Here is a 26,233-nt window from a genome sequence, read left to right as displayed (position 1 = left end):
TGCCTTCTTCCAAACTGCCTCCTAGTGCCTTTGTGTAGGCTCTTCCTAAAGGCTGTGAAGACCAACTGATTTCAGCTCTGGCAGGAAGACTCTTAAAGTCAGTGGCTTAAATGCAAACTGTTAGGTCCAGTGAGTGATCCCACAGAAGTCTAAATAAAGACTGTCCCTGTTCAATTTGTTTCTCCATGTTGCTGGAAAATGAAGGGGTGAACAGGTGGAAGATAAAGTTGCAAGAGAAGAAAAGCATGCAATTCAAAGAGGAATATATGTTTTCTGACTCATTCTGTTGAGGTAGGAAGAATATGTTGATTTTCTCATGATAATGTAGGACTCTGCTCATGTTCATGCCCTACTCCAAATTGTCTGCATTGTCCAAATGTTGCCTAGTGCTCTGGCTGACACCTGAAATGAGTCAGCTGGTGAGGCTGGGAGAGAAGGGAGTCGAATTCTGGCATGGCAAACTTCAGGCAACATTTGTACAAGAGCAGAGACATAACAGCCTTGACCATAGATGAAGGGATCCTCGCACTGCTTGCTGCCCAGACTCTGCTCTTGACAGGACTCTGGAATAAGGTGCATCTCTGTAAGAGACACTATTTTCTGGCTTTCCAGAGGCCGATATGTTTGCATAAAACATTTGGCTAGAAGAAATGGTGAGTTACGACGTAAAGTTGCAAGGTATGAAAGGATAAGAAAAGCAGCAGAAAAGACTGACTGCAACAACTGCTTCTTGCTGTAACAAAGCCTACTGGGGGGCTGCCTTGCACAGAAAGTGAAGCTGTTGAACAGACATTGCCTGCTTTTTAATGTCTGGCAGAGTCCTAGATGCACAGCATCTCACTAGGGAATACAAACTACTAAGCAATAATGAGAAATACAGGGAAAAAAAGGAGTGGGATATTGAGAAAGTGAGGTAGCAAAATTAGACATAGACTTCAATTTATGATTTGGAAGCCAAAGAGAGCTCTCCAGGTCACTGAGCAAGCTGCCTTCAGTTGCAGCATCTCTCCTTACGGCTTCGAGTGGCCAGCTTCTAGATTGCTTTGGTTTGTAGTCACAGCTAAGTGCTCCCTCTGGAAATTACTGAAAGCAGCCTGCCCCATCAGCTCACAAGCTTATAAAGTTATATTTTAATTGCTTTATTAAACCTTTCTCACTTTAGCTTTTATCTACCTTCCTGATTCATCTTGATCAAGCTGTGCTGGAACAGGAATGTGGTTCCTGCTGACTTGTGCCATTTATTTGTAATAGGACATGCAATGAGAATGGGTGAGACCCACTGCCCAGAAGCACGCTGAAATTTATCTCACTCTTTCTATTAAAGGACTGAGGCTGGAGGTGCGGTAGGGGAGTACTTTAGAAATGTGCTTTAGTAGTAGGGTCAGAATTTTGTTCCCGTTTCATTTGGTATAAAGCATCCAGGCATAGGCTGACGGACAGAGGTTATCATGTCTGTTCTCACCTTAGCTATTTCCTTCATTTCCACATCCTCTTCTCTTTCCTCTGATTTGAAATTCATCTTTTTCTGGCTCAAGGGACTCATTGTGGTGGGCTGGCTTAGCACTTCTGTCAGAAAGGTTATGCTAAGCAGATGAAAATGTTAAACATACCCTTCTGGCTCCAAGACCAGTCAGACAGAATTATACTGGACTGGGACTGAGGGGAGAAGGAACTGCATATGCCACTGCTTTTTTCCTTAATAAGGAGTGTATATGATCTCATTTGGGTAAAATATTGAATTTTCTTTTTAATTGTATCTGATGACAGTTGCATTCTGATCCTCTTTTGTGACAGAAGTTCTACAAAACAGAAGCTCAAGTTTTATGTATAACTTGAACCCATAGGTGCTTGCCTTTAAAAAAATGCCAATGCTTTCCAGATATTTTTACTCAAGAGTGTAGGAGATAATGATTGAGCGAGACACAGCACTGACCCCTCAGATGCTTTCCGTGTAGGTGCAGCCAGTTCTACTGTAGTCTCTGTTCATCATTTAGTTCCCCCATCACACACAGCTGTATGATGTTACTAAAGTGACATGCCATGGAGGTGAGCTCTAGGGACTTTTTGGAAGGTTTTCTAGCAGTAGAACAGATCGCTGGTTTATTAGCGCAAGCAAACAATGAAATTAAATAAAGACGCTGATTTATATAAATTGATTAAATAATACTCCTTACCCTAGACACACCCAAATTCACAGCTGTGCACAGACAATTCAGATTCTGAGGGAACTATTGCTACACACAGACTCACGTGTAGGACGTTAAACAAGAACAGTAAGAGCTATTACCTGTTATCTGAATGAACTTCTTTTGCCTGAATATTTCAAGGTATTTTTAGTTTTCCTACAATAACAAATGATCCTCGGCTCTCTGATCAACTTGATATTACAGCAAAAGAAGAAAAGGAAAGAAAGAGAAAGGAATTTGTTGTCTTTGGCTAATTATTTAGAGCCCTACCTTGTTTTATACACTGCAGCACACTATTTTAGGACTTGTTAACTGAGACATCTTCTACTCTGCAAGAGTATAAATGAGTTCACCTCTAGCAGGTTCCCCACTGCTCAGCATGTTGTGCAGTCATTTCATACAACCTTCCTCCCAAACTAATGTCATGATTTATTAGTTCAGCCTAGTCTATTTCATCCCACTACCTCAGCTGAACTGGCTTGTCAGTGTATGACTGTTTTGTTGCCTTTTTTGTGGGTTTATAGGGAAAGAGAGGGAAAAGGACTGCATTCCTCCAAATTCCTGTTAGCAGTCCAGCACCTTGGCATTAACTCTTCCGTAGTTTTTGGAGTGAGCCAGTAAATGAAGGAGCTCTATGTGACTGTGGAGGGGCCAAATCAGGCACCAGGTATTCCTCTGGAAAAAATGCTTGCACTGGTCATGTGAAAATCAATACACAACGTGCTGCTTCAGAGACCACACAGGAACCCTCTGCTTCCACCTGCCCTGCAGACACAGCACCCCAAGGAGCCACGCAGAGTGAGGAAGCAGCTTTCTTACTACAAACTTTCCCAAAAATGCCTCTTGCGCCCTGAGATGTGGATTGCATAAACACAAACCCTTTTTTTTTTTTTTTTTTTTTTCTTTATAACTGAATTACTTTAGCATTCTGGGTGAATTGAGACTTGGGCTTATGACTCTCTTGCTGAAGTTTTGGTTGCTTTCTCATTAGTTTTTTAAAGGTTAAAGTGCATGCATCAGGCTGGGTAAAATAGAATCTATCCTCATTTTGTAAGTGCTGACAGTTGTCATACTCACTATGTTTCATTTTCACAAACAAATGGTTTTGTTTTCTCATTCTTTCAGTAAGCTGATATTTTTCAATATAATTGAAAAGCAAGTTTCCAGATATATTTGTAAAGTCTAGATAAGTTGAAATGTGTGATTAAGATTTGAGTTAATCAACAGGAAAGAAATAAGCAAGCTTTCAGGAAATACTAAAATCTCTCTAAAAATTTAGATCCTTGTGAGATTTTTGAAAAACAGGGAGGGAAATGAACATTATTTTTTAATGTCTGTTTATTATTTTTTATAAAATGGCTAAATACCTGAGCTAAATTCCCAGATTTGTACATTTTAAGCTTTGGTATACTTGGAGATAAACTGCCTTGGAGATAAATTGTCGTATTGTCCTCTAAAAGAGTAAGCTTATTTTCTTTTGAAAGCAAAAACTGCAAGTGGACAGTGATGGTAGGAAAAAAGATATATATTTTTTTAGGGACCCCTACAGAAAGGTTACTAAATGTCATCCTAAGACTCTGAACTTCCTCACAGGCATCTATTTAAAAACACCACATAAGATCAATCTCAGTGATTATACTGTGGTTGTATGAATTTGTTCTGATTTTCAAAGACTTTAAAATATTCAATCAAATTGGAATCAGGGTCAAACATTCTGAGAAAAAGCTTTATATGCCCTGATTATATTTCACATCACTGGTCATCTCCAGGTTTTAACAAGGACAAGCCGCAGACCACAGCTATTTTTGCATCAAGCTTATCTAAACACAGGTAAGAGTGCATGTGCAGAGTCCCAGGGAACTGAAAAATAGAAATTCAAACCACTTTTCCAAGACTGTTGTTTTTTTCACTACACAGAGTGTAGACTGTGCCTAAAAATACCAAAAGAATCTCACTTACATCTTTCCTATACTAGCAGCACTCTTAAGATGAAAATTCACACACATTGTTCAAAGAAAATCAATAGACTTCAAGATGGTTTAGTGATGGACTTGGCAGCCCTGGATTAATGGTTGGACTTGATGATCTCAAAGGTCTTTTCCTACCTAAATGAGTCTATGATTGTGTGATTCCATAAGGCAATCTAAAGCTTAGCCTGTCTTTTTTATCTAATTACTTACACTGAAATATATTTCAATCTTTCATGTCATTGAAAGCTATAGGATCAGTGAATGACATTTCTTCTACATACCTGCCACTTGAAATAAAGCCGAGCAACAAAGAACAAAGAATATATTCAGGAGAAAAGCAGAAGAGAATCTAAGCAAATTATGGAAAAAAACTTATACTGTGTGCTGCATAGGAATGTAAACTAGTATCAGTCGTAACTCCTCCATCCTTTCAACATCCTTTCAGTGCTGTACCTATAGCATTGAAAAAATCCTTGCTTCAGGAGACCGAAGATTAATGTAAACCTGATAAAGGAGAGAGAATATATACATACCAGCAATTAAGAAAGGTGGGTGTACTACCCAGATAACTGTGCCATCAACAATGAAATGCATTTTGTCTGTCTTATAAGAACTAATCCATCAGAAAAAAATATTAAGTGGTAGTAGGCAGCAGTGGATTTTGCAGCTTCTTTCACATCTTTCAGTTTTATACACGTTAATAACAATTATTACAGGCTTGGCTGTGGCAAGCATCTAGAGTACTATAATAAACAGATCTGCTGTTATTCCCCTAGTTCAGAAAACATAGCGCAACTGAATGATGAGAGACTACAGACTGACATGAAGAAATGAAACATTTTTATGGACATCAGAAAGTTAGAAAGAAAGCATAACTTCACAAAACATCACTTATTAGTTACCTGTCCCAGAGAGTAGGTGAAGATTTTGCGAGCCTGCCCTGGAGAATTCTAGGTTGCCATAGGCAGGTTGGCACCCAGGAATTTCGTACCCTGTAGCATGAATAGAGGATAAACCATGGCTAGGTATGGCTCATAAGACATACGAGTGATAACCTAGCTAGTTTTGCTGCATGTAAGTAGACTATGGCATAATTTGGTAGTAATTAGTATTCAGGATATCTTATTTTAAAGCAGTATTAAAACTACAAGACAAGGTGATGTTACAGCACACAAATCTAGTGATTTTCTTTTATGACTATTTTAGGTCAGAATAAGCAATTATAATTGACCTTATGAGGGCTGTAAATGGGTGCCACTCCATCTGCTTTACTGGAGAAGCATTTGGTCTTAAGATTTGTGAATCAAGCTCTTATATGTTTGCATTGTAAAAACAACATATTAAACAAATTTATGCTTCATTGAAAGAGGGTCAGCAAAATTCCTTCTGAGCACCATAGTGAGAACATGTTTAACAGCGCTAATTAAATCTGGGCTGAGGTTCAAGTTCCACATACCAGGTTCCATGCACATCTACCAGCAGCAGAACAATAGCTGCAAAATATTTGCTAGAAATGAAAAGCACAAAGAGAAGCAATCTGAACTAGCAATATAAGCTATAAATAACACACAGCAAAAGCAGATCCAGAGCCCAGGAGAAGGCCAACAAGGCAGGCAAATCAGCAATGAGATCTGTTGCCCAACATGAGCATCAAGCAATGCTGGTAAGATTCAAAACACACTGTTCAGTCCTTAGTCAAGCAAATTCTCACTCAAGCCAAGTTTTTTCCTGAGTAAAAACTGAGTAAGGACTACAGTATTTGGCCACACAGAATACAGTGTCTCTGTGTTCCTTTGCAGTATCAGAAATGCCACATGCAATAAAAGATCCGTTTTTCCTGGCTGAAGCATATTCATATTTATCAGATTTTTTGCATAAGCTTTCCCTGTGGTCGGTGATCACTACAATGCAGAAAATCCTACCTTCCAGTATTCATCACCAGTTACCAGTGGGTACTTCAAAGTAGGGACCTTCTGGACTGTGAACAAATCTTTACATAGAGGAAACATTTCAGGAGCAATAACTGTGCTACAGAGAGCAGCAGAGAATCTCAGTGTTTATGGGAAAGGAGAACTCTGCTGAGTCTCTTTCCACTGCTGTAAGTCCACCCTGGGATCAGTTTCATGTTAAGAACCACTGGCAGCAAGATGATGCTCTTTAAGGCACTCTGAGGAAAAGCACTAAGTGAATCCCAGCACGTTACTCCAGTTGTACCACTGAGTTGTTCGTTGAAAAAGGAAGGAACACTTAAGTGTCTTTTAACTTCTTCCATCCTGGACTTGGATTAAGTATGTGAAGACACCCAGGGACAACAGAAGAAATGAAATGGTGTGAGGTTTAAGTGTTGTCATCACATGTATTTACAGCAATATTAGTTTTAAAATCAAAGTGGAGGTGAGAATAAATCTCTGCAATCTGTAATACCTCAGTGTTGTTGGTTCTTCAGTGAACTGTCAATATTACTTTGGATTATGTATCTCTCACAGCTTTTCTGATGTTCTCAGACTGCAAATCTCATAACCAGTAGGTGTGTAGTTATTTCATACATACCAGATCTGCAGTACTTCACTATGTATTTTCGTTCTCAGCTATGGGTGTCAGGATAATAGTCCATTGTAGGAATACAGGTTTGAAAATGGTCCGTACCTGCTCTCCATTTTTAATCTGCATATTTTTAGGTACAAAATTGTAAACTGCTCCAAAAAATCAGATCTTTGAAATCTTAACTTTGAAAAAAAAAATAAAAAAAAAAATAATCAGTGAATTCAGCCACAGATTCTTCCAGAACCAGTGGAGATTTTTCAAACCAGTATGTATTTTTTGCATATTTGCCCACACTTCACTGATAAACCCTTCATAGTAGTTTTTTTAATGAAATAACAAAACGTGAAAATTCTGAGATGGATGAAATTAAAATATTGGGTTTTTCAAGGCTACAAATTTAATGAAGTGGGGGCTCTTGGAGCAAAGAAGCCATTTGAGCAGGGAGAAATCTCTGCTGTCTTGAGATCCATTACTAGCCCTCTGCCGTGTAGTCTTAATCTAACCTGTCTCATACCTTTTACTGATATGTAGCAAATAACTTTGCTGTAGATAATCTTGACAAAACATTTTCAGGCTGTGAGATGTTTTGACAGAGGGGAAGGGTCTGAATTCCACTTTAGCTGTTTGCTCAGTTTTTTTCCTGACATCTTTTCCACAGTACGTCCCATGTAATTGCTCCATAAATGAGCTAATGCAGAGAAAAGCTCTCTGCTGTAAATGTGGTGGGTCTTTCAAAAGTTCCCCAAAGGGATTTAATAACATCCTGTCTCAGATAATCAGTGTCAGTTGTAGTCAGTCTAATCACATTCTCATGTGCAAAGTTGAAAAATAATTAGTAACTGTAAGATTTATTTATTTGCCTGATATGCAAACACAAAAATTAATTTTTCAGCTTCTGCAATTTACATGGGATATTATTTTATCACTGAAAAATTAGAAATCAGAAAAACATACATACATTTTTGTCTAAAGCAACTGTAATTTTAAAGGGAATAAAATGGAAAAAGCTCCCAGTTGTTACTGTGTTGTTTCCTTTCTGAAACAATGGTTGTAAGAAACTTGTAAGTATCGAAAATAATAAACAAGCTTATTTAAAAAGAATATTGTATAGTCACGGTATACAATTAGTAGTTTACTACAGGAAAAATACTAGTCCCTAAAACCTGATGATAAAGTGTTTCAGCTCATAAAATTTTGAGATTTATTATTTTGCCAAAGCATGGTAATGTAACTCATTTTCCTCTTTCTGCAGAGCTTCCCATATCCCTCACTGATGTGATTGAGACCGACTCGTGTCAAGTGAGTTTCGAATTTAGGCATATTGTTGTAATAGTCTGTGTTTCCTTGTCTTGTCCTAGAACATGCAGTGTGTTACTTCAGATATTGTCTGTGGCTCATCTGACAATAATCACAGAGGATGCTTACAGACCTATAGGCAATTTGAAAAAAAAAAAAAAAAAAGTAGAAAAGGTGGATTTCTCAGTGAAACATGATCAACACTTTATTTCACTGTCTAGAGATGAGCAAGTAACAATTCATCAGTTTTGATGGCAGATGGTGATTGATCCACTGTGCCTGGAGCAGAGTCATACAGGTCTGTTTAAGAAATACTGTTAGGAGAAAAGTAAACACCACGCCCCTTATTCTCCCCTCTCCAATATTTCATAGGTAAGTAAAATTTATAGCATCTGATATATACAAAGATCCCTGGTTCACATACTACTCATCAAAACCACTGCTTTTTTATGGTAGCTGCTGGAACCTTCCCCCATGTCTAACGGAGCCAATGCCAGCTGGCACCAAGATGGACTTGCCACTGGCCAAGGCTGAGCCCATCAGCAATGGCGGCAGTGCCTCTGGAAGAACATAGCTAAGAGGGAAGAAAGTTGCTGCACAACTACAACTGCAGCTGGAGAGAGGAGTGAGACTATGTGAGCAACAACTCTGCAGACATCAGGGTCAAGGCAGAAGGCAGGGAGGAGGTGTTCCAGGAGCCGGAGCAGAGATTCCCCTGCAGCCCATGTTGAAGACCATGGTGAGGCAGGCTGTCCCTCTGCAGCCTGTGGAGGCTGATGGTGGAGCAGACATCCACCTGCAGCTCATGGAGGTTAATGGTGGAGCAGATATCCACCTGAAGCCTGCAGAGGACCCCCACACTGGAGCAGATGAATACACCCAATGGAGGTTGTGAGTCCATGGGGAGCCCACACTGGAGCAGGCTCCTGGCAGGACCTGTGGACCCATGGGGAGAGGAGCCCAGGCCAGAGCAGGTTTGCTGGTGGGGCTTGTGGCCCCACAGGAGACCTGTGCTGAAGCAATCTGTTCCTGAAGGATTGCACCCTGTGGGAGGGACCCAGGCTGGAGCAGTTTGTGAAGAACTGCAGTCTATGGAAAGGTTTTATGTTGAAGAAGTTTGTGGAGGACTGTTTCCCATAGGAGGGACCCCATGCTGGAGCAGGGGAAGAGTGTGAGTAGCCCTCCCCCTGAGGAGGAAGGAGCAGCCCAAACAACATGATGAACTGACCACAGCCCCCATTCCCCACCCTCCTGAGCTGCTGGCAAGGAGGAGGTAAGAAAGCCAGGAGTGAAGTTAAGCCTGGGATGAAGGCAGGGAGGTGGTTTTAAGGTTTTATTTCTCATTATAATACTCTGATTTGATTGGTAATAAATTAAACTAATTTTTCCACAATTGGAGTCTGTTTTGCCCATGATGATAATTGTGGGTGATGTCCCTGTCCTAATCTTGACCCACCAGTCTTTCATTATCCTTTCCCCTGTCCAGCTGGGCAGGGAAGTGATAGAGTGGCTTTGGTGGGCACCTGGCATCCAGTAGGATACACATGGTTATTTTACAAATGCCAGTGCAACTCTGTATGATTTTTCTGAAATGTATTTTTCAGAAGTTGGGGAATTTAATGGTTGCTTCAATTGTGAGTAGAGGAGAGGACTTAGTGAACAGACTTCAGCAATCTCTAAGCAAAAGCCACCCCAAATCTTGCATCTGTAAAAGGGAGAATGATTTTCTGTAGAAAGGATGTGTTCTGGTATGATTTTAGCTTAAACTCGGTGCTGTTTAAGACCTAAAGGAGATTTGAAAGTCACCCTTAAACTGGGTTGTGCTATTATGATTTTTGTACTTGCCCAATTTAGCCCTATTTTACCCCAATATGAAGAAGTTAAGCACAAGAACAGCTATTTTTGCTTCTGTTAACACTGTGCAGCTATTTCAAGGGCATGCTTTTATAAACACTAATAACCCCAGATGAAACATTGACAGAGCAAGCTGGAAAAACCACAGGGACACCTTGGAACATACCGTCACGACTCTACCTCCACATTCCATTCTCATTGAAGAGGCACGTGGCAGTGATGCTGATTTAGCATCACAGACTTGCAAGATGCTGTCAGCTGCACTTGCTACATATTCTCCAACTACTTCTGCCAGTGTAGGTAACTGGCTGTCATCTCCACAGAACAAAGGCTGGAGCTAATGTCAAACAATCCATTTTCTGTGAGGGGGAGGCAGTTCTATTCCTGGAGTTACCCAGATCTATGGCCACAGCATTAAATAATGTAAAACTGCTGCAGGGATTGCAACAATATATCTTAATGAATATTTTAAATATAATTCCCTGATTGAAAAACAGGGTCCTATAGAACAATGCATCCTCCCAATTGTAGCAACCTGCATCAGATCGGAATAGTATCTCCACAGCGCAGACACAGGTGCTAACAGAGTACCTGGGAATATAAGAAGGCTGCAAATATCCATTGAGCAGAAAAGGGAGGAAGATGAGGACGCTTGTTACCAGCGAAGATAATACCTGTTTTCTGACAATATAGGAACACAGAGATGTCGCTCTGCCAGCTCAGCTAAACACATTTCAGGACAGGGTTTTTCACTGGCAAAAAGACTGCTGGCTTAGGCTAACCTCTCAATATCTTTCTGATCAGGCACAAAAATCCACCCTTTGTCCTTGTCCCATTTCTTGTCTTTTTTTTTTGCCCCACTAGTCTAACAGACTTCTGCCATAGCTTCCCTTCACCTCCAGCTTTGCCCAGCTGTGCAATCCCCATCTGCTGTTTCTGCTGTGGCCACTGGCTTCTCTTTGTGCATCAGCTGCTGCAATGCTGGAGGTGAAAGATGGCTTCCATGAACCCTCTTCGGAAGCCAGACACTACAGCAAGCCTCATCTGTCAGGAAGAGTTAAGGAGGAAGCCTTGTTCTGTCTTCAAACTCTGGAATCAAGAGTACTTAACTGAAATTGAACCTATGTGAGATCTAGTTGCCAAACTAATGTCCTTCTTAAACAGCTATGGTTATTTTTTTTTTTTCAGGTGCTTTTGAAGTGTGCCACTTTGAATGTTTATAAAAATCACAGAATGGTTTGGGTTGGAAGGGACCTTAAAGCTTACTCAGTTTCAGCCCCCCTACCTTGGGCAGGGACACCTGCCACTAGACCAGGTTGCTCAAAGCCCCATTCAACCTGGCCTTGAGCACTTCCAGTGATGGGGCATCCACAGCTTCGCTGGGAAACCTGTGCCAGTGTCTCACCACCCTCACAGTAAAGAATTCCTTCCTTATATCTAACCTAAATCTACCCTCTTTCAGTTTAAAGCCATTTCTCTTGTCCTATCACTATGTGCCCTTGGAAAAAGTCCCTCTCCAGCATTTATGTAGGGCCCCTTTAGGTACTGGAAGGCTGCTGTAAAGTCTTGCTGGTGCCTTGCCTTCTCTTCTCTTCTCACCTCCTTATTTTGCATGTCCCTTAGCATAGTTTCCAGGAGGATCTGCTCCATGATCTTGCTGGGCACCAAGGTGAGACTGACCAGCCTGTAGTTCCCAGAGTCTTCTGGTTTTTTCCTTTATGAAAACGGGGGTTATATTTCCCCTTTTCCAGTCAGTGGGAACTTTACTGGACTGCCATGACTTCTCAAATATGATGGATAGTGGCTTAGCCACTACACCTGCCAGTTCCCTCAGGACATGTGGGTGCACGTCATCAGGTCCCATGGACTTGTGCACCTCCAGGTTTCTTAAATTGTCTCAGACTTGATCTTCTCCTACTGCAGGTGGTTGGTTCTTCATTCTTCCAGTCTCTGCCTTTGTCTTCTGTGACTTGGGCAGTGTAGCTGGAGCACTTGCTGGTGAAGACCAAGCAATTGAAAGTCATTGAGTATCTCATGCTTCTCCATATTCCAGGTAACCAGGTCTCCTGTTTCCTTCTGGAGAGAGATCATATTTTCCTTAGTCTTCCTTTTGTCGCAAAAGTACCTACAGAAGATTTTCTTGTTGCCCTTGACATTCCTGGCCAGATTTAATTCTGCCCAGGGCTTTAGCTTTCCCAACCTGATACTTGGCTGCTCAGACAATTTCTCTGTATTCCTCCCAGGCTACCTGTCCTTGCTTCCGCCCTCTGTAGGCTTCCTTTTTGTGTTTGAGTTTGCCCAGGAGCTCCTTGTTCACCCATGCAGGCCTCCTGGTGTTTTTGCCTGACTTCCTCTCTGTTGGCAGGCACGGCTCCTGAGCTTGGAGGAGGTGATTCTTGAATATTAGCCAGCTTTCTTGAGTCCCTCTTCCCTCTAGGGCTTTATCCCATGGTATTCTACCAAGAAGATTCTTGAAAAGACCGAAGTCTGTTCTGAAGTCCAGGGTAGTGAGCTTCCTGTACACCCTCCTCACTGCCCTAAGGATCTTGAACTCCACCATTTTGTGGTCACTGCAGCCAAGGCTGCCCTTAAGCTTCACATTCCCCACCAGCCCCTCCTTGTTTGTGAGAACAAGGTCCAGCATGACACCTCTCCCCATTGGCTCCTGTATCACTTGGAGAAGGAATTTATCATGAACGCATTCCAACTGCACTGCTTATGCCCTGTTGTGTTGTCTATCCAACAGATATTGGAGTGGTTGAAGTCCCCCATGAGGACCAGGGCTTGTGAATGTGAGGCTGCTCCTATCTGTCTACAGAGGGCTTCGTCAGCCCAGTTTCCTGGTCGGGTGGCCTGTAGTAGACCTCCACTATAATGTCACCTGTGCCTGCCTTCCCTATGATCCTGACCCATAAGCTCTTCCTTGGCTCCTCATCCATCCCCATATGGAGCTCCGTGCACTCCAGCTGGTCACTGACATAGAGGGCAACATCCCCTTCTCATCTTCCCTACCTGTCCTTCCTAAGGAGCCTGTATCCTTCCATCCCAACACTTCAGTCATAGGAGCCATCCCAACACATCTCCATGATGCCAGTAAGATCATAGCCGTGCAACCCTGTGCATGTCTCCTAACTCCTCTTGTTTATTCCCCATGCTATGCACGTTTGCATAAGGGCCTCTAAGTCAGGCTCCTGACGAAGCTGATTTACTGGCTGGAGTGGCTGGAATTCCTTTGTGCTGCTCTTCAGATGCTCTCCTGCTGACCTGTGATCCCTCTATCAGGCTCTGGGCACTTCTTGTTGACATTGACATAAAATTAGTAGGAGTGGGATGGATTGAGGTTCCTCTCCCCTGGCGACTTCTGTTTAAAGCCCTCTTCGCCAGCTTGGCAAGCCTATGCTTGTTAGAGCAAAAATTCTTGTCACTCTGGAAGGCTTCTTGGAGTATTTTAGGTCCTAGCTCCAAAGCAGTCAAGTTGGGAGCTTCTTAAATGAAAAAAAATGATGGGCTGTTTTTTTTGCTATGAGTAAACCAATGTTTTTTCCTTGGTTGTATTTTCAGATATGTCTGAGGCATTTTAACGTAAAAATATGGCATGAAACCATATATAGTTTCATATATATTCAAAAATATAGTTAACATTTTGCAAAACATTAAGCAATTTTTAAGTGGAAAATTTTTGGTGAACTCAACAATCAATAATTCTACCAGGTCATCATATCTACCTTAGTTAGCTATTTATCTATCTGTTTTTATGAAACCATGCGGGCAGCCTTTTGTGGAATAGATGTGTATGTATATGCACACACGCATGTATGTGTATGTACATACTTCAAATCCACTACTTTCAAAAAATGTATGTGGCAAATAGTATATAAAACCTTTAGAGTTAAACATTCATGCTCAGACTATAAATATGTGAATGAGTAATTATCACTGTATTAGGCATGTTGACAGAGCATTTGTGGTAGGATTGGAGCTACTTGCAAGGTTTGATTTTGTTTGTTGATGCCTTCAAATACTTGTGTAGCCAAAACACAAATTATGTTTCATTCAGGCACAAGGCAGTTGGTTCAGTACAGGTGTATCAACAAACTGTAAGGTTTTGTGGCTAAATGAATTAATGAACTCTGTTCTCCAAATACTAAGATGCCATACCCTCTGTGAAAAATGGCACAGGAGATGACATGAGCTAATCTGCTTTACATAAGTTTCTAATAATTAACAACTGGTTTAAGCTCTCAAAAGAATCTGTGGAAACAGGCCATGTTTTTCCAAACTTCTGCTAACTTTGTTGCATTAACTGGGTACCCTAGTTTGCATATGAATATCCACCATTGGCTTGAATCTAGTTATGTAGTACAAAAAAATCCAAGACTGCATGAAACTTCACAAGCTTGGCGATCACTTCTTTAGTATCACTGTGGCGGTTTTTTTGTGGCTATATGACCATATTTTGTCAGACTTTAAATGCATGAAATACACTAACTGATCTGAAATTTAACAGCTGGCTGAGTACAATTTTACTGATGATTAGATTTGGGGGAAGAGAAACAGGTGCAGAAACACTCCCTCCTGCAACTACAGAAAAACATGATAGGAATTAGTCATTCAGTATCTGCATGGAAATAATCATAAATTGTTAGTAATATTTCATTTTGAGTCTCCTACTTGGGAAGCTGATCATCTGCATATTGTGACAAGCATTAGTTACCTTTACTGTCTTGCAGCTTATGAGCTATTGCTATAGAACAAAAACAGTCACACTTTTCAGGGTTATAGATCATCTTTGCAATATAATTCAATGACAGGGCATAGCCTGTATACTGCTTAAATGCATTTTGTTATTTCCCGTGGGAAGCAATAGCCAGGAACGCATTGTAAAGGTGTGAAAATATACCTGTTGTCTGTAGATATTTGCCATTGGAACTTTACTTCCTTAGATGTTTTACACCTCATGAAGTTTCAGTATTAGTAATGGTTCTCCAATGCTGTCATTTTGATGATGATTTTTTGTATAATGGCAGAACTCGCTTTTCATGAGGAATGGTTTTCCACACAGAGGAAAAATATCAGACTGACCTAAGGATTGTCCTTTCCTCTATTTCCCGTGGTTCTTTCCTTCAACTAGCTGAATAAGTGTTGGTTCTAATGTAATTAGGCCATCGCGAATAATTTCCCCCTTGCTTTTTCGCTGGCATAAACACTTTGCTCCAGCGTCCCAGCAGCAGATCCATTTTCCAAGCTTTTTTACGGCTAGACTTCAGGCAATCTTTACAAAGCTCCAGCTGCTGTGTCTGAGTGCACTTAAAGTTGTGTTTCAACATGGAGAACATTATGGTATAGGTATCTGGCCAAAAAGACTTCTGTGTCTAGAATTGAATTTTTATCAATCTCAGAGGCAAATTTGGAAAGATGTTTTGGTTTCCTAACGTGAAATATTAGAATGCTTAAGGTATCAGCTGTGTAAACTAGCAATACATTAAAAGATAGCTTCTAAGTCCTTTATTGCCAGTGTAATTCTCCTTTTTTCCCATTTTTCCACAGTCTTCCTTGGAACCTCTGCATCTGGGAGCTTTGGACAATCCTGACTCACTTTGTCATCTAGGAATAGACTATGTAAGAGGACTTTTCTAAATATATGGATATATTTACTGCAGACATCAACTGTGCTTGTATTTCTGTTTCATACCTTTTCCAAAAACTGCTATGATATTTTTAAGTAGGGATGTGAATCTGTGAATAAAATCATACTGAATATAGAGTAGGACTAACTTTACTGAGAAAAGCAGCTCTTTTGTGCAAAGATTTGCCTGTGCTTGAATGGTTCCAGTAATCCATGCTGGTGCCTCCAGAGAATCTGAAAGAACTAGTAATTACAAGACATACCTTTACAATTGTACACATTTTACATGGTAAGTAGTAGAAAGCTAACACTTAAGACTGAAGTATACTCCTTTTACCCCAAAGAGATATCTTAAATTATATCTGATAGCTCAATAACTTTCATTTATTCACTGAATACATAGGCAAAAGATCTGTTTTCTAAGCAGCTCCAGTAAACTATCATGTTAGGCATTTCAGCAAGAAAGGGAAAGGGAAGTGCTGGCATGCCAGGGAAGGGGCAGTGATGTCTCTCTGGGAATGCTATGCAGAATCCCAACCACTCATTTTCGAGAGAGATTCAGTCTCAAATTAATGCACGGAAAAGCCTTTTTTCTGTTATTTAAGAGGCATCTTAGGAAAAAAATTCAAAACTAAAGCTATTCTAGATTGGTTCAAGAAAAGAAAGACTGAGTGGAGATACAGCTGTCATTTTAAACATAACTGGGGAAAACATAGTGGGGAAAAATTATTTCCCCTAAAGAAAAGCAATGGCATAACAAGAAAGTGAATGACACTGATCATGGTTACATTTTCTTACGGAAATTAGAAGACTTCTGATTACTGAACAACATACTTCTGGAGCAGCCTTTCAGTAAGAGTGGCAGATAGAAAACCACATAGAAGACTCAATAACATCTAAGAAACCTGGAGGTGCACAAGTCCACGGGACCTGATGACGTGCACCCACATGTCCTGAGGGAACTGGCAGGTGAAGTGGCTAAGCCATTATCCATCATATTTGAGAAGTCATGGCAGTCCGGTGAAGTTCCCACTGACTGGAAAAGGGGAAATATAACCCCCGTTTTCATAAAGGAAAAAACCAGAAGACTCTGGGAACTACAGGCTGGTCAGTCTCACCTTGGTGCCCAGCAAGATCATGGAGCAGATCCTCCTGGAAACTATGCTAAGGGACATGCAAAATAAGGAGGTTGTTGGTGACAGCCAAGATGGCTTCACGAAGGGCAAGTTGGGCCTGACACATTTGGTGGCCTTCTACAATGAGGTTACAGCACTGGTGGATAAGGGAAGAGCAATTGATGCTATCTACTGGACTTGTGCAAAGCATTTGACACTGTCCCGCATGACATCCTTGTCTCTAAATTGGAGAGACATGGATCTGATGGATGGATGGATGGGTCAGTGCATAAGGAATTGGCTGGATGGCTGCACTCAAAGAGTTGCAGATAATGGCTTGATGTCCAAGTGGTGCTCACAAGACATTAGTGATGAGTGGTGTTCCTCAGGGGCTGGCATTGGGACTGGCACTGTTTAACATCTTTGTCAGCTGCACGGACAGTGGGATTGTGTGCATCCTTGGCAAGTTTGGCAATGGCACCAAGCTGTGCGATGTGGTCATCACGCTGGAGGGAAGGGATGCTGTCCAGAGGGACTATGGCTTGAGAGGTGGGCCCATGCAAACCTCATGAAGTTCAACAAAGCCAAATGCAAGACCCAGCACATGGGTCGGGGAAATACCAATCAGAAATACAGGCTGGGCAGAGAATGGAATGAAAGCAACCCTGAGACTGACAAGGACTTGGGAGCACTGGGTAACAAAAAGCTCGACACGGCCCGGCAATGTGCGTTTGCAGCCCAGAAAGACAACTGCATCCTTAGCTGCATCAAAAGAAACGTGACCAGCAGGCTGAGGGAGGCAATTCACTCCGTCTACTCTGCTCTCATGAGACCCCACCAGGAGTGCTGCCTTCAGCTCTGGGGACCCCAACATAAGAAGGATATGGACCTGCTGGAGTGAGTCCCAATGAGGCCACAACGATGATCAATCAGGGGGCTGGAGAACCTCCCTTATGAAGACAGACTGAGAGAGTTAGCTGGGGTTGTTCAGCCTGGGGAAGAGAAGGCTCCAGGGAAGACCTTACAGCAGCCTTCCAGTACCTAAAGGGGCCCTACATAAATGCTGGAGAGGGTCTTTTTCCAAGGGCACATAGTGATAGGACAAGAGAAATGGCTTTAAACTGAAAGAGGGTAGATTTAGATTAGATATAAGGAAGAAATTCTTTACTGTGAGGGTGGCGAGACACTGGCACAGGTTTCCCAGCGAAGCTGTGGATGCCCCATCCCTGGCAGTGCTCAGGGCCAGGCTGGATGGGGCTTTGAGCAACCTGGTCTAGTGGAAGGTGTCCCTGCCCATGGCAGGGGGTTGGAACTGAGTGAGCTTTAAGGTGCCCTCCAACCCAAAGCATTCTGTGATCCTATGGAGTACAGAATATATAGAATATAATATAGTGCCTGTAACTGCAGGTAACTGTTCCAAAATGTCCAGGTTCATAAATGTCTTTTTCCCTTAATTATTTTTTCACAATAATTCTATTGTCAATGGATTCATTCTAAGAATGTATCTCAGCCCTTCCAAATTGTAACCTCTTCAGTGTTCAGTGACATTCAACTAAATCGGTACTTGTGGGAGAACAGAACCAGGCACCAGCTCAGTACTGACCCAAGTCGGAAATGGAAGAAATCTCATTGAGAAAGCCAGTTCTACCTTTCAGAACTTGATGCAGCTAATTAATTTTTCATTTGATCTGTGCTAGCAATATATTTATGAGTCCAACACTTTCACGTGTTTACAATACAAATGCACTGCAACACAGTGGTTGTATTTTCAGTTGAGAATACTATGATTATGGAGATAATATCTAGAGAAGCATTCCCAGGAGATGCTTCCAGGCAGTTTAAATCAATAGAAATGATGAGTATTTTACATCTCTTCAGATTTTTGCTTCTGGTTTGTCTGTATAACCCTTATCTTTTACCCCTGAAGAACATGGGTGCTTTCACTGTGGATAGATTTCTGTTTCTTTTGCTGAGAAAATTAAGCACTGAGTGATCTGCTTCAGAAATCTGCTCACTGGAGAATTGGTAGATATGCATATAAACAACTTCCCTAGACTAAAATATGAGTTATTTTTGTGTTAGTTTGATAAGTTAGAAGAAGGAATTAATTAAAAAAAGAGAAGCTAGATTGCAGTTCAGAAGTGTTTTTTTTTCTGTTTGTCAGAAACTCAGTCGAGTCTTCATCTCCTGCCTGCCACCATAGATTTAGATTCCTTTTGCTAAATTGTGCTCTTAGTGAAGTAGTTACTCATCACTGACTGTACCTCTGATGAAATAATTCAGTGGAATTGCCTGGGCTGGTTGGCACGGAGTTTATCCCTTGTATATCCATACAGGTTCTCTCAGTCCATCTTGCACTCTGTGGGGCTATTTGAAACTGATTTTTTGAGGTTTATGTGTCTTCCATCATAAGGGAGAGTTTATGTTGTCTTAGGGCATGCTACATTTACTTCAAAGACACTTATCTATGCTAGGCACTGTTACGTTGGACTCTCATGTATGTCAAATAAACAATATGGCTCCCAATGTAGAGAAAATCAGCTCACTTCTCTGTCACTTGACTTGCTCTCCTACCCTGTTCCCTTCTCATCCATTTAAAGTATGAGTTCATTGAGAGAGAGGGAATCTCTTCAGGATTTTGGGAGAACAGCATGCAGTATAATGAATCTTTATTTCAGGGTGGGACTTCAAACGATATAGTCATGAGAAAACGTGAGGAAGATTATGGTGGGGTCACTTGAGAAATAAAAAAAAAAAAATAGGCTAGAAAGAACAGTATCTGAGAGATGGCAGTCCTTGAAAGATATTAAAAACATTTCAATACTCTCAGATTTGTTTGGGGTTTCAATTTCAGATTAGCTCAAGGGAAGATGTGAAAATCACTTCATTATCCTGAAGACCACTTTAAACCAGACAAATATCAATAAAAAGTTGAATCCAGAATAATGCAGGAAATAGAGCAGGCTCAGAGGTAAAGAAAATGCAGCATTTCCCCACCCTGCAGATGAGCACTGCCAAGGGAGATGGCAGTGCTGGGGTGAAGAAGCAGGCATGGTGCTCCTGCTTGTGCCCAAGCAAAGGGCTGTGACTACTGCTTCTGCAAGAGGCATGAGCAAGAGTGTTTAGCCCGCTCACAGAAGCCTTCCCTTTGGCAGTACCAGTGGCAGGTCTGGCTCTGCAAATCACATTCCATTTATTTCAGGGCTTGAATCGTGTACGAAACCTGATGTAAGGCCCATTCTAAGCTTTGAAAGTGCTTTGGGGAGGAAAAAAAAAAAAAAAAAAAAAAGTGCTGCAAAACAAAATTTCCAGGTGTGAGCAATCAGAGCACAATTAAATCTATTATGAATGGAATGAATTATCTCTTAAAAAAATATTAGCTGTTGTGGAACTTGTCTCATTTTGCAAGTTAAGAATGTATATGTTCAGGTGAGCCTTATTACTGCTTGGCTAACTCCTGTCGTGTGCTGCTTCATATTTTCTTTTGCCAGAACTGGCTGTGTTGCAGAAAACAGACTCGGTCTTCATCCAGATGTACATCTGTGAGTCACGGGCACGAGACTGCTTTTATTCAGTATAGACAATGTCTAACTACGATAACAGCAAACTAATAGCTACTTTTAAAACTGGAGATATAAATGCAGTATGTATAATGGTGAGACTTTAATGACACAGAATACATCTCTCAAAGGGAGGGCACTGAGGAGAAAAGCTGAGACTGTCTCTGAAGCAGTACTTGGCTGAAGTGCCGGTCCTGTTTTCAGGACACGAACACAGACTATTCTTTCTAACCAGCCTCACAGACACCTACATTTGGGATTCTGAAGTGCCCTGGGAGGCTGGACAGACACTCAGCTGCCTGGGGATGAGCAGCTGGGCTCCCCAGCACTGCCATGATTCCTCTGAGAGGCAGGAGGTACCGGTCCATGGAGAAGCTTGACCCATTCACAGTGCTCCAAATTCACCTAACCTACAGGGACGGGCAGTACAGAGGTAGCACAGAGCCCAGCAGCTGTGATCTCTTTTTCTAAGAACCCAGTGGTGACAATATCTACCCCACACTTTTGGTGATTTGAGCAGGGAGCACTGATTTATTTCAATTTGAGAAACCTCAGTCCTGTTTCTACTTTTTCTCAGGATATACCCTTGCTAGGTGACTATCAGCACAGACTTCCAGGCCTACCTTTGAAACCTGGCACTAAGTAACCAGGAATACAAGTCATGAAACAAACAGGAAAGAATAAAAAAAATAAAAAAAAAACAACAACAACAAACCCCCCAAAAAACCAATACCCACTCCCACCCCAAAAAAAACCCCACCAAACAACAACCCCAAAATCAAACCACCACCACAATCAAACCACCACCAAAAAACCCCCAACAGTTCTGTAGCTCTTGTTTCCTTGACAATATGGTACAACTTTCTTTCTTCAGCTTTTTTAAGAGCTCAGAGCTCCTTATTCAGGTGGTCTGAAAGTCCCCTCTGGGCGCAGGGATCTCTTCCTAAGGCAATGCAGTGCCTGTGTTTTGTGCCCAAAAGATGATTTGGCTCAGATACCAGAAGAGCAAGCATATGTGACTTTAGGTGCAGAATGCTAATTAGGCTGTGCAAATAATTGAAATTTTAATACATTCCTTTGGATTTGGCTGCCAAGTGCAACTGATGGCTAATTGGGATTGAGGTTTGTAACAGTGTTAACTTGTTACGGTACAAAAATGGAAACCAGAAGGTCTGATCTGGTAGCTGATCCCCTCAAACAAAACAAAAATGTGTACAGGAAGCCAGGGAAGAAGAATTTCCAGTACGATAGTGGGGCCAAGACACATGGAAATCTGGTTCCTACTTGTGCAGGCTTTACTGGCCATAAGCAAGTAGAATCAAACCCTCATCTCACCCAAAGGATAACATTGTAATACCTCCCTAACGTACACTGAGGCTCTGGGCCCATCCTGAAGGAGTCGGAAGAGTACCATGCAGCCCACGTAGCCAAATCTTCCAGGGATGCAGAGGTCGAGTGAGCCTGTTAATACCAGACTTCATTCCCTTCACTCTCATGGAATCCTGGATCCTCTAACTTCCCCCCAGTCCTTGCTAAAATGTGTCATCTCCTTTGCCAGCAGCATGCTACTGCTTAGTAGCCGAGTAATGGGTTTTGTCTCCTTGCAAAATACCAGCTTCAGGCTCCTGCCAGTTCCAGACCAGAGCTGCAGGCTCCTGGCTCCTACAAGCACAGGTGGTTTTGGATTAAACCACTATAGATTAAAGGGTTGTCTCTACGTAAAAGAACTACTTTGACTTTTGAACTAGAGAAAGCATCATGCCTGATAAACACCACAACTCAGCTAATGAAAATGGCAGGGACTGGGTAAGCAGTCCTCCCCAATCCTGATCAGCTAGGTGGTATTTGCAGAAGCTGATGACAAGAACATTATAGCCTGCAAGGGACCCCTGGAAATGTGAGATGAAAGAGGCAGTGTTTGTGGCAGAAAGAAGCACTATATGAGTTGAATGAACCCATGACCATGTTTAAGGTAGCACAGGTGTTCCTCAGTTATTAGATAGTTGATTAAGAACAGTATGGGTTTTCTTTTTGCTGTGACGTGTTCTTTTTCCTTTATAGAAAGAGAATTTTGGGAGCTGAAGGGCTGCCTCCCCTCAGCTTCATTGGTCTCGCTTGTACGTTGCTCATTCCTAACATCCCTGTGGTTTCCTCTGCGTAATGAGAACTGAGAGTATAAAATAAAGAGAGGATTAACTCTCCCATGCCCTTGCATTGCATATGTACATCACAGGATCACAGAAAGGACTGAAATTTCTGCTCTGTCTGAGCAGTAGCTATCATGCAGGGAGGGTGACAACCTTGACTATCACCAGAGGCTGCTCTGACTCACTGCTAACCATTGCAACTAGTGAACATCTGAGCTCTTGATATTAGAATTCAGAATTTTTTTACAACATACTTTTCCATATTTCTCTCCCTCTGAGCATAGCTAAACAGTGCGTCTTGTTAGTTTTTTCAGCAGCTGCCAGTCACTTTATCTATCCATACTTTTTTGGAAAAAAGCTGCACTCTTCCATTGCTACTGGAAGGCTTAGGTTTGATCCTGGCAGCTCTTTTACACCTTTAGATGAGCAATCTTCTTGAATCCTCACAGGAGAATCCAGTTAAGGTTTTTATAGCTTGTTCTGACAGATTTTTTTCTTCATGAATACCTTTCTCCTTTGCAAAGTGTATTTCGGCATCGTCTCTGAACTTCCTACTGGCAACTACCTCTTTGCTGAGAAGTGACATCCTTTCACGGTCTAATGCCCGATATCTTGTTCCTGTCTTGTTTTCATGTAATCTACTTTCAACAGCTCCAGACATCTTGGCAGGAGGGCCGAAGCACACCCCCTATCTGTATTTCTTGGCCTTTTTTTCTGATAAGACTTAGAGTTCCTCTGCTCCCTACAGACCCTCAAATGAACATGGAAGTGGAATGCAAAATCCTACTCTTGTTCTCCCTTGCTGTGTTCAAGTGCAACAGAAACAGCAGTTCCTGCACTCCTGGGAATACAGACATGCTAAACTGTTTGGATAGCAAGAGGATGGAAGGATATCAGCTCAGCCTTGTCTTCTGCCTATATCACTGGCCAACGTCTGGGAGAGCTCCATGGGAGTCTAGCAATGAAGCTCTGCAATTTCTATTTCATAGATGTGTCTTAAAGGCACATTTTGATACTTTGGGATTATTTCCTGCCCTGGTGAAGTTAAAGTTGAAAAGCCAGTGGGAATCTGGGGGTGACTTTCTTTCTTCTCTGATTTCTTGTGAGTTCTCTGGCCAGACCTGTAGCCAAAGTTAATGCTTAACACTTACATCTCATAATATAACAAGAGCTTTATGCTTTGTTATTGTCTACTAATATATTAAGTATTTATACCCTGGGAGATCCATGAACTACTACTTTCTGACTCCTGAAGACAGATCGAGGTAGATGTTACCTCATATTAATCAGAGCTGAGTTAGCAAAACCCCCAGATATTATAATGTTCTGATATTTGGCCCCTTTTCATTGTCTGTCTTTCTCAACATATTTCAGAAACATTTCAACCAAACCGTTTCTCTTAAACAAGTAGACTGAGATAAGGCTACAAAAATGAGAAACTGAGGAAGAATAAGGAAAACACTAACATTGGCTGGTGATGTGTTCAGTTAGTTGTGTATTTCTGGTTTATAGAGTGATTTAAGAAGAATTAGTACATTGAGTGTCAGTAGTAAGGATAGGAATAGCTCACTAAAACAAATGTGGATTTTACACACCTTGAAGAAAGCTGTGTGACCATTTCAACCTTTGCTAAATACTTCGTTAAGCATTATGGAAAATAAAAAAATTATTTCCATTTGTAAGGGGTTTACATCCTGGTGTGAAAAGGCCTCTCACTTCAGAGAAGTCTTGCTCTCTGATTAACTCCTATGGGTAGAATAAAAGTGTTAGCAGATTTTTCTGTCTTCACCTTACTGATGTTCAGTCTCAGGTTCTTTCCAGCTCTGCACTTTTTTAGAGGACAGTAATTTGCTGAAGGCATTCTTAGCAAGTTGATTTCAATCTGGTTACAATTAATGATATGTTCCATTTCCATTCCCCTCTTTCAAATGAGTTTGAATGATGTCAGTAAAAGCTAGAAAAAGGATTTAAAATAAGCTGAGGTCTCTCTAGATTTCTATAAATAAAAGGTTTGTTCTTTTATGGTAGGCAGCAATTTTTTATATGTATCCCAACACCATTCTGTTCATTTGGACCTGACAAGGCAAATGAACAATAGAAATGAAACAGGAAAGGTAGATGCAAATAAAATGCAGTTGTCTGGATTTATTGAGACTGCTTGATGGTGTTGAAATTATTTTTTATTATTTTTATAGACATTCATTCTGTTCAGGCCTGCTAGTGTATGTCACACATACATAAATGAATAAAGAAACTAACCTTTCTTATGTGTTAATGAAAATGATGTACTCTGAAATTAGCGTGTCTACTGAAGCACAGAATAATACCTACTGAATGACTTGTTATTTTCTCTGTAAATTGAATATAAATATAAATATGACATATAATAGCTTTTAGTTAAGATAGACAGTCCCACTAATTCAGAAGGTGGAAACACATAGGTAGCCCTACTAAAGTCAAATTAGAAGCAGGCAGGTGAATGACCACAAGTACTGGGGAGGTACAACTCAGGCCAATATGCTCTCAGCAGTGCACATGGCCACCAAATCATCACTCTGGTGGTAGCAATAGGCCATAGGAGTCCTTTCCTGAGGGGGCTTTGACTTGCAGGTTACCTGGTGCAGGTGGGCTATAGGTACTGAGCCCAAGAAAAGGAGGCTCATTTCCAGCACTGGCTCCCTCTAGCATTTGCTGAGGACTGTCTGTAAAGGTCTTGAGAGATACCACTAGGATTTGGGAAGAGAGGTGCCTGACACGGCTTCTGAGGAGGTTATCAGCAGCCTACATCTGTGCTGCTCCAGATGAACTGTGGTGGGGAAACATCTGAGGAATACCCATTTAGAGAGACTGAAGCAGAAAGGTTAAAGGATGGGAGACAAGATACAGAACACACATCTCTTTCTCCGACAACTTGCTGGCTATTTATGCCACCTGCAGACCACAGCTGAGGTGTTTCTTGCCTGGGGCAGCTGTAGCCTTGCTGGCCCTCTGCAGCCTGGGGAAGGAGCAGCGAGTGAGCTTCTCTGTCACTCCATCCCTCCTAGAACAGAGATCTTTACCCTTGTGGAGCCTAACACACCCAGTGAAATTGAAAAAAAATCTAAACTGAAGGTTGCCTGCAGAGAAACTTTAGGCTGAAGGCTCAGCTCACAGGACTGATGTTATTGCACCTACAGCACCTTGCACCAGGTAAGCTTTTGGCTAATGACGTTTCATGTTATCTTAAAAATAAGGATTATGTTGTGGCTTTAGGTTTTGTTCTTCATCCAATTTAATACAGTGTGACTGGGAGTACTGAGAAAAATCCAAGTTAGAAATATTTTAAGTATCATCTGCAGCCTTGGAACAATAACTCTACAGTGAAACATCGTTGGTGTGACATACTCCAGTATGCTAATTCACATGTAAAGTTGTGTTAGAATGTGGGTGCTTAAGGTTAGGGTGATGTGCAGAACCCTGAGCAAAATCTGTGCTTTTGATACTGAAATGTTCATGGCAGACTGAAAATAATTCTCTTGAAGTAAATGTCAGACATGAAGGCTTTAATCAAGTAATGTACTTTACACCTCTTCTTCCTGTCCCCCCCCCCCCGCTCCCCCATTTATGTGCTTTTTTCATTCATTATGGAAGCTATGTTTGTGTCACACAGTTGGTGAGGAAACCTCTGTATTTTACAAGATAGTTGCAGTGTTGCTGTTTATCTCCTGAGGCCCTGAAGCATTTGTGTGTCTGTAAATGCTAAATAAGCTAGTGAAACGCTTTCAGATATGCACTGTAGCAAATGGGCTGCAGACACAGTCTTTGGGCCAAGTAAGCATTGGTGTGTTAGCCAAAATTGCTGCTATTACAAATGAATACAGTATGGTGTATTTACCTATTTTTCAACCATAGGAGTATTTTGTAATAATTAAGGCACAAATTGTGGCTGTTTCTGT

The 26,233-nt window shown here is 41.4% G+C and overlaps 1 protein-coding gene across 2 annotated transcripts in view; it reads right to left on the bottom strand.

The window, feature by feature from the left end:
* Positions 1-26,233, bottom strand: part of BEGAIN (brain enriched guanylate kinase associated) — a 156,183-nt gene that overhangs the window by 69,128 nt on the left and 60,822 nt on the right. Inside the window, exon 3 of one of the 2 annotated variants that reach the window (XM_040602187.1) lies at positions 5,059-5,148. The exons of the other annotated variant lie outside the window; for it this stretch is intronic. Coding sequence (XP_040458121.1) covers positions 5,059-5,148 — 90 coding nt within the window. The remainder of the gene's footprint in view (positions 1-5,058; positions 5,149-26,233) is intronic. 2 annotated transcript variants of the gene reach the window in all.

This window comes from Falco naumanni, chromosome 7 (assembly GCF_017639655.2).
Source record: "Falco naumanni isolate bFalNau1 chromosome 7, bFalNau1.pat, whole genome shotgun sequence".
Taxonomy (NCBI): Eukaryota; Metazoa; Chordata; class Aves; order Falconiformes; family Falconidae; genus Falco; species Falco naumanni.
The sequence above is the reverse complement of the archived record's forward strand: the minus strand, read 5'-3'. Positions and strand labels throughout refer to the sequence as shown.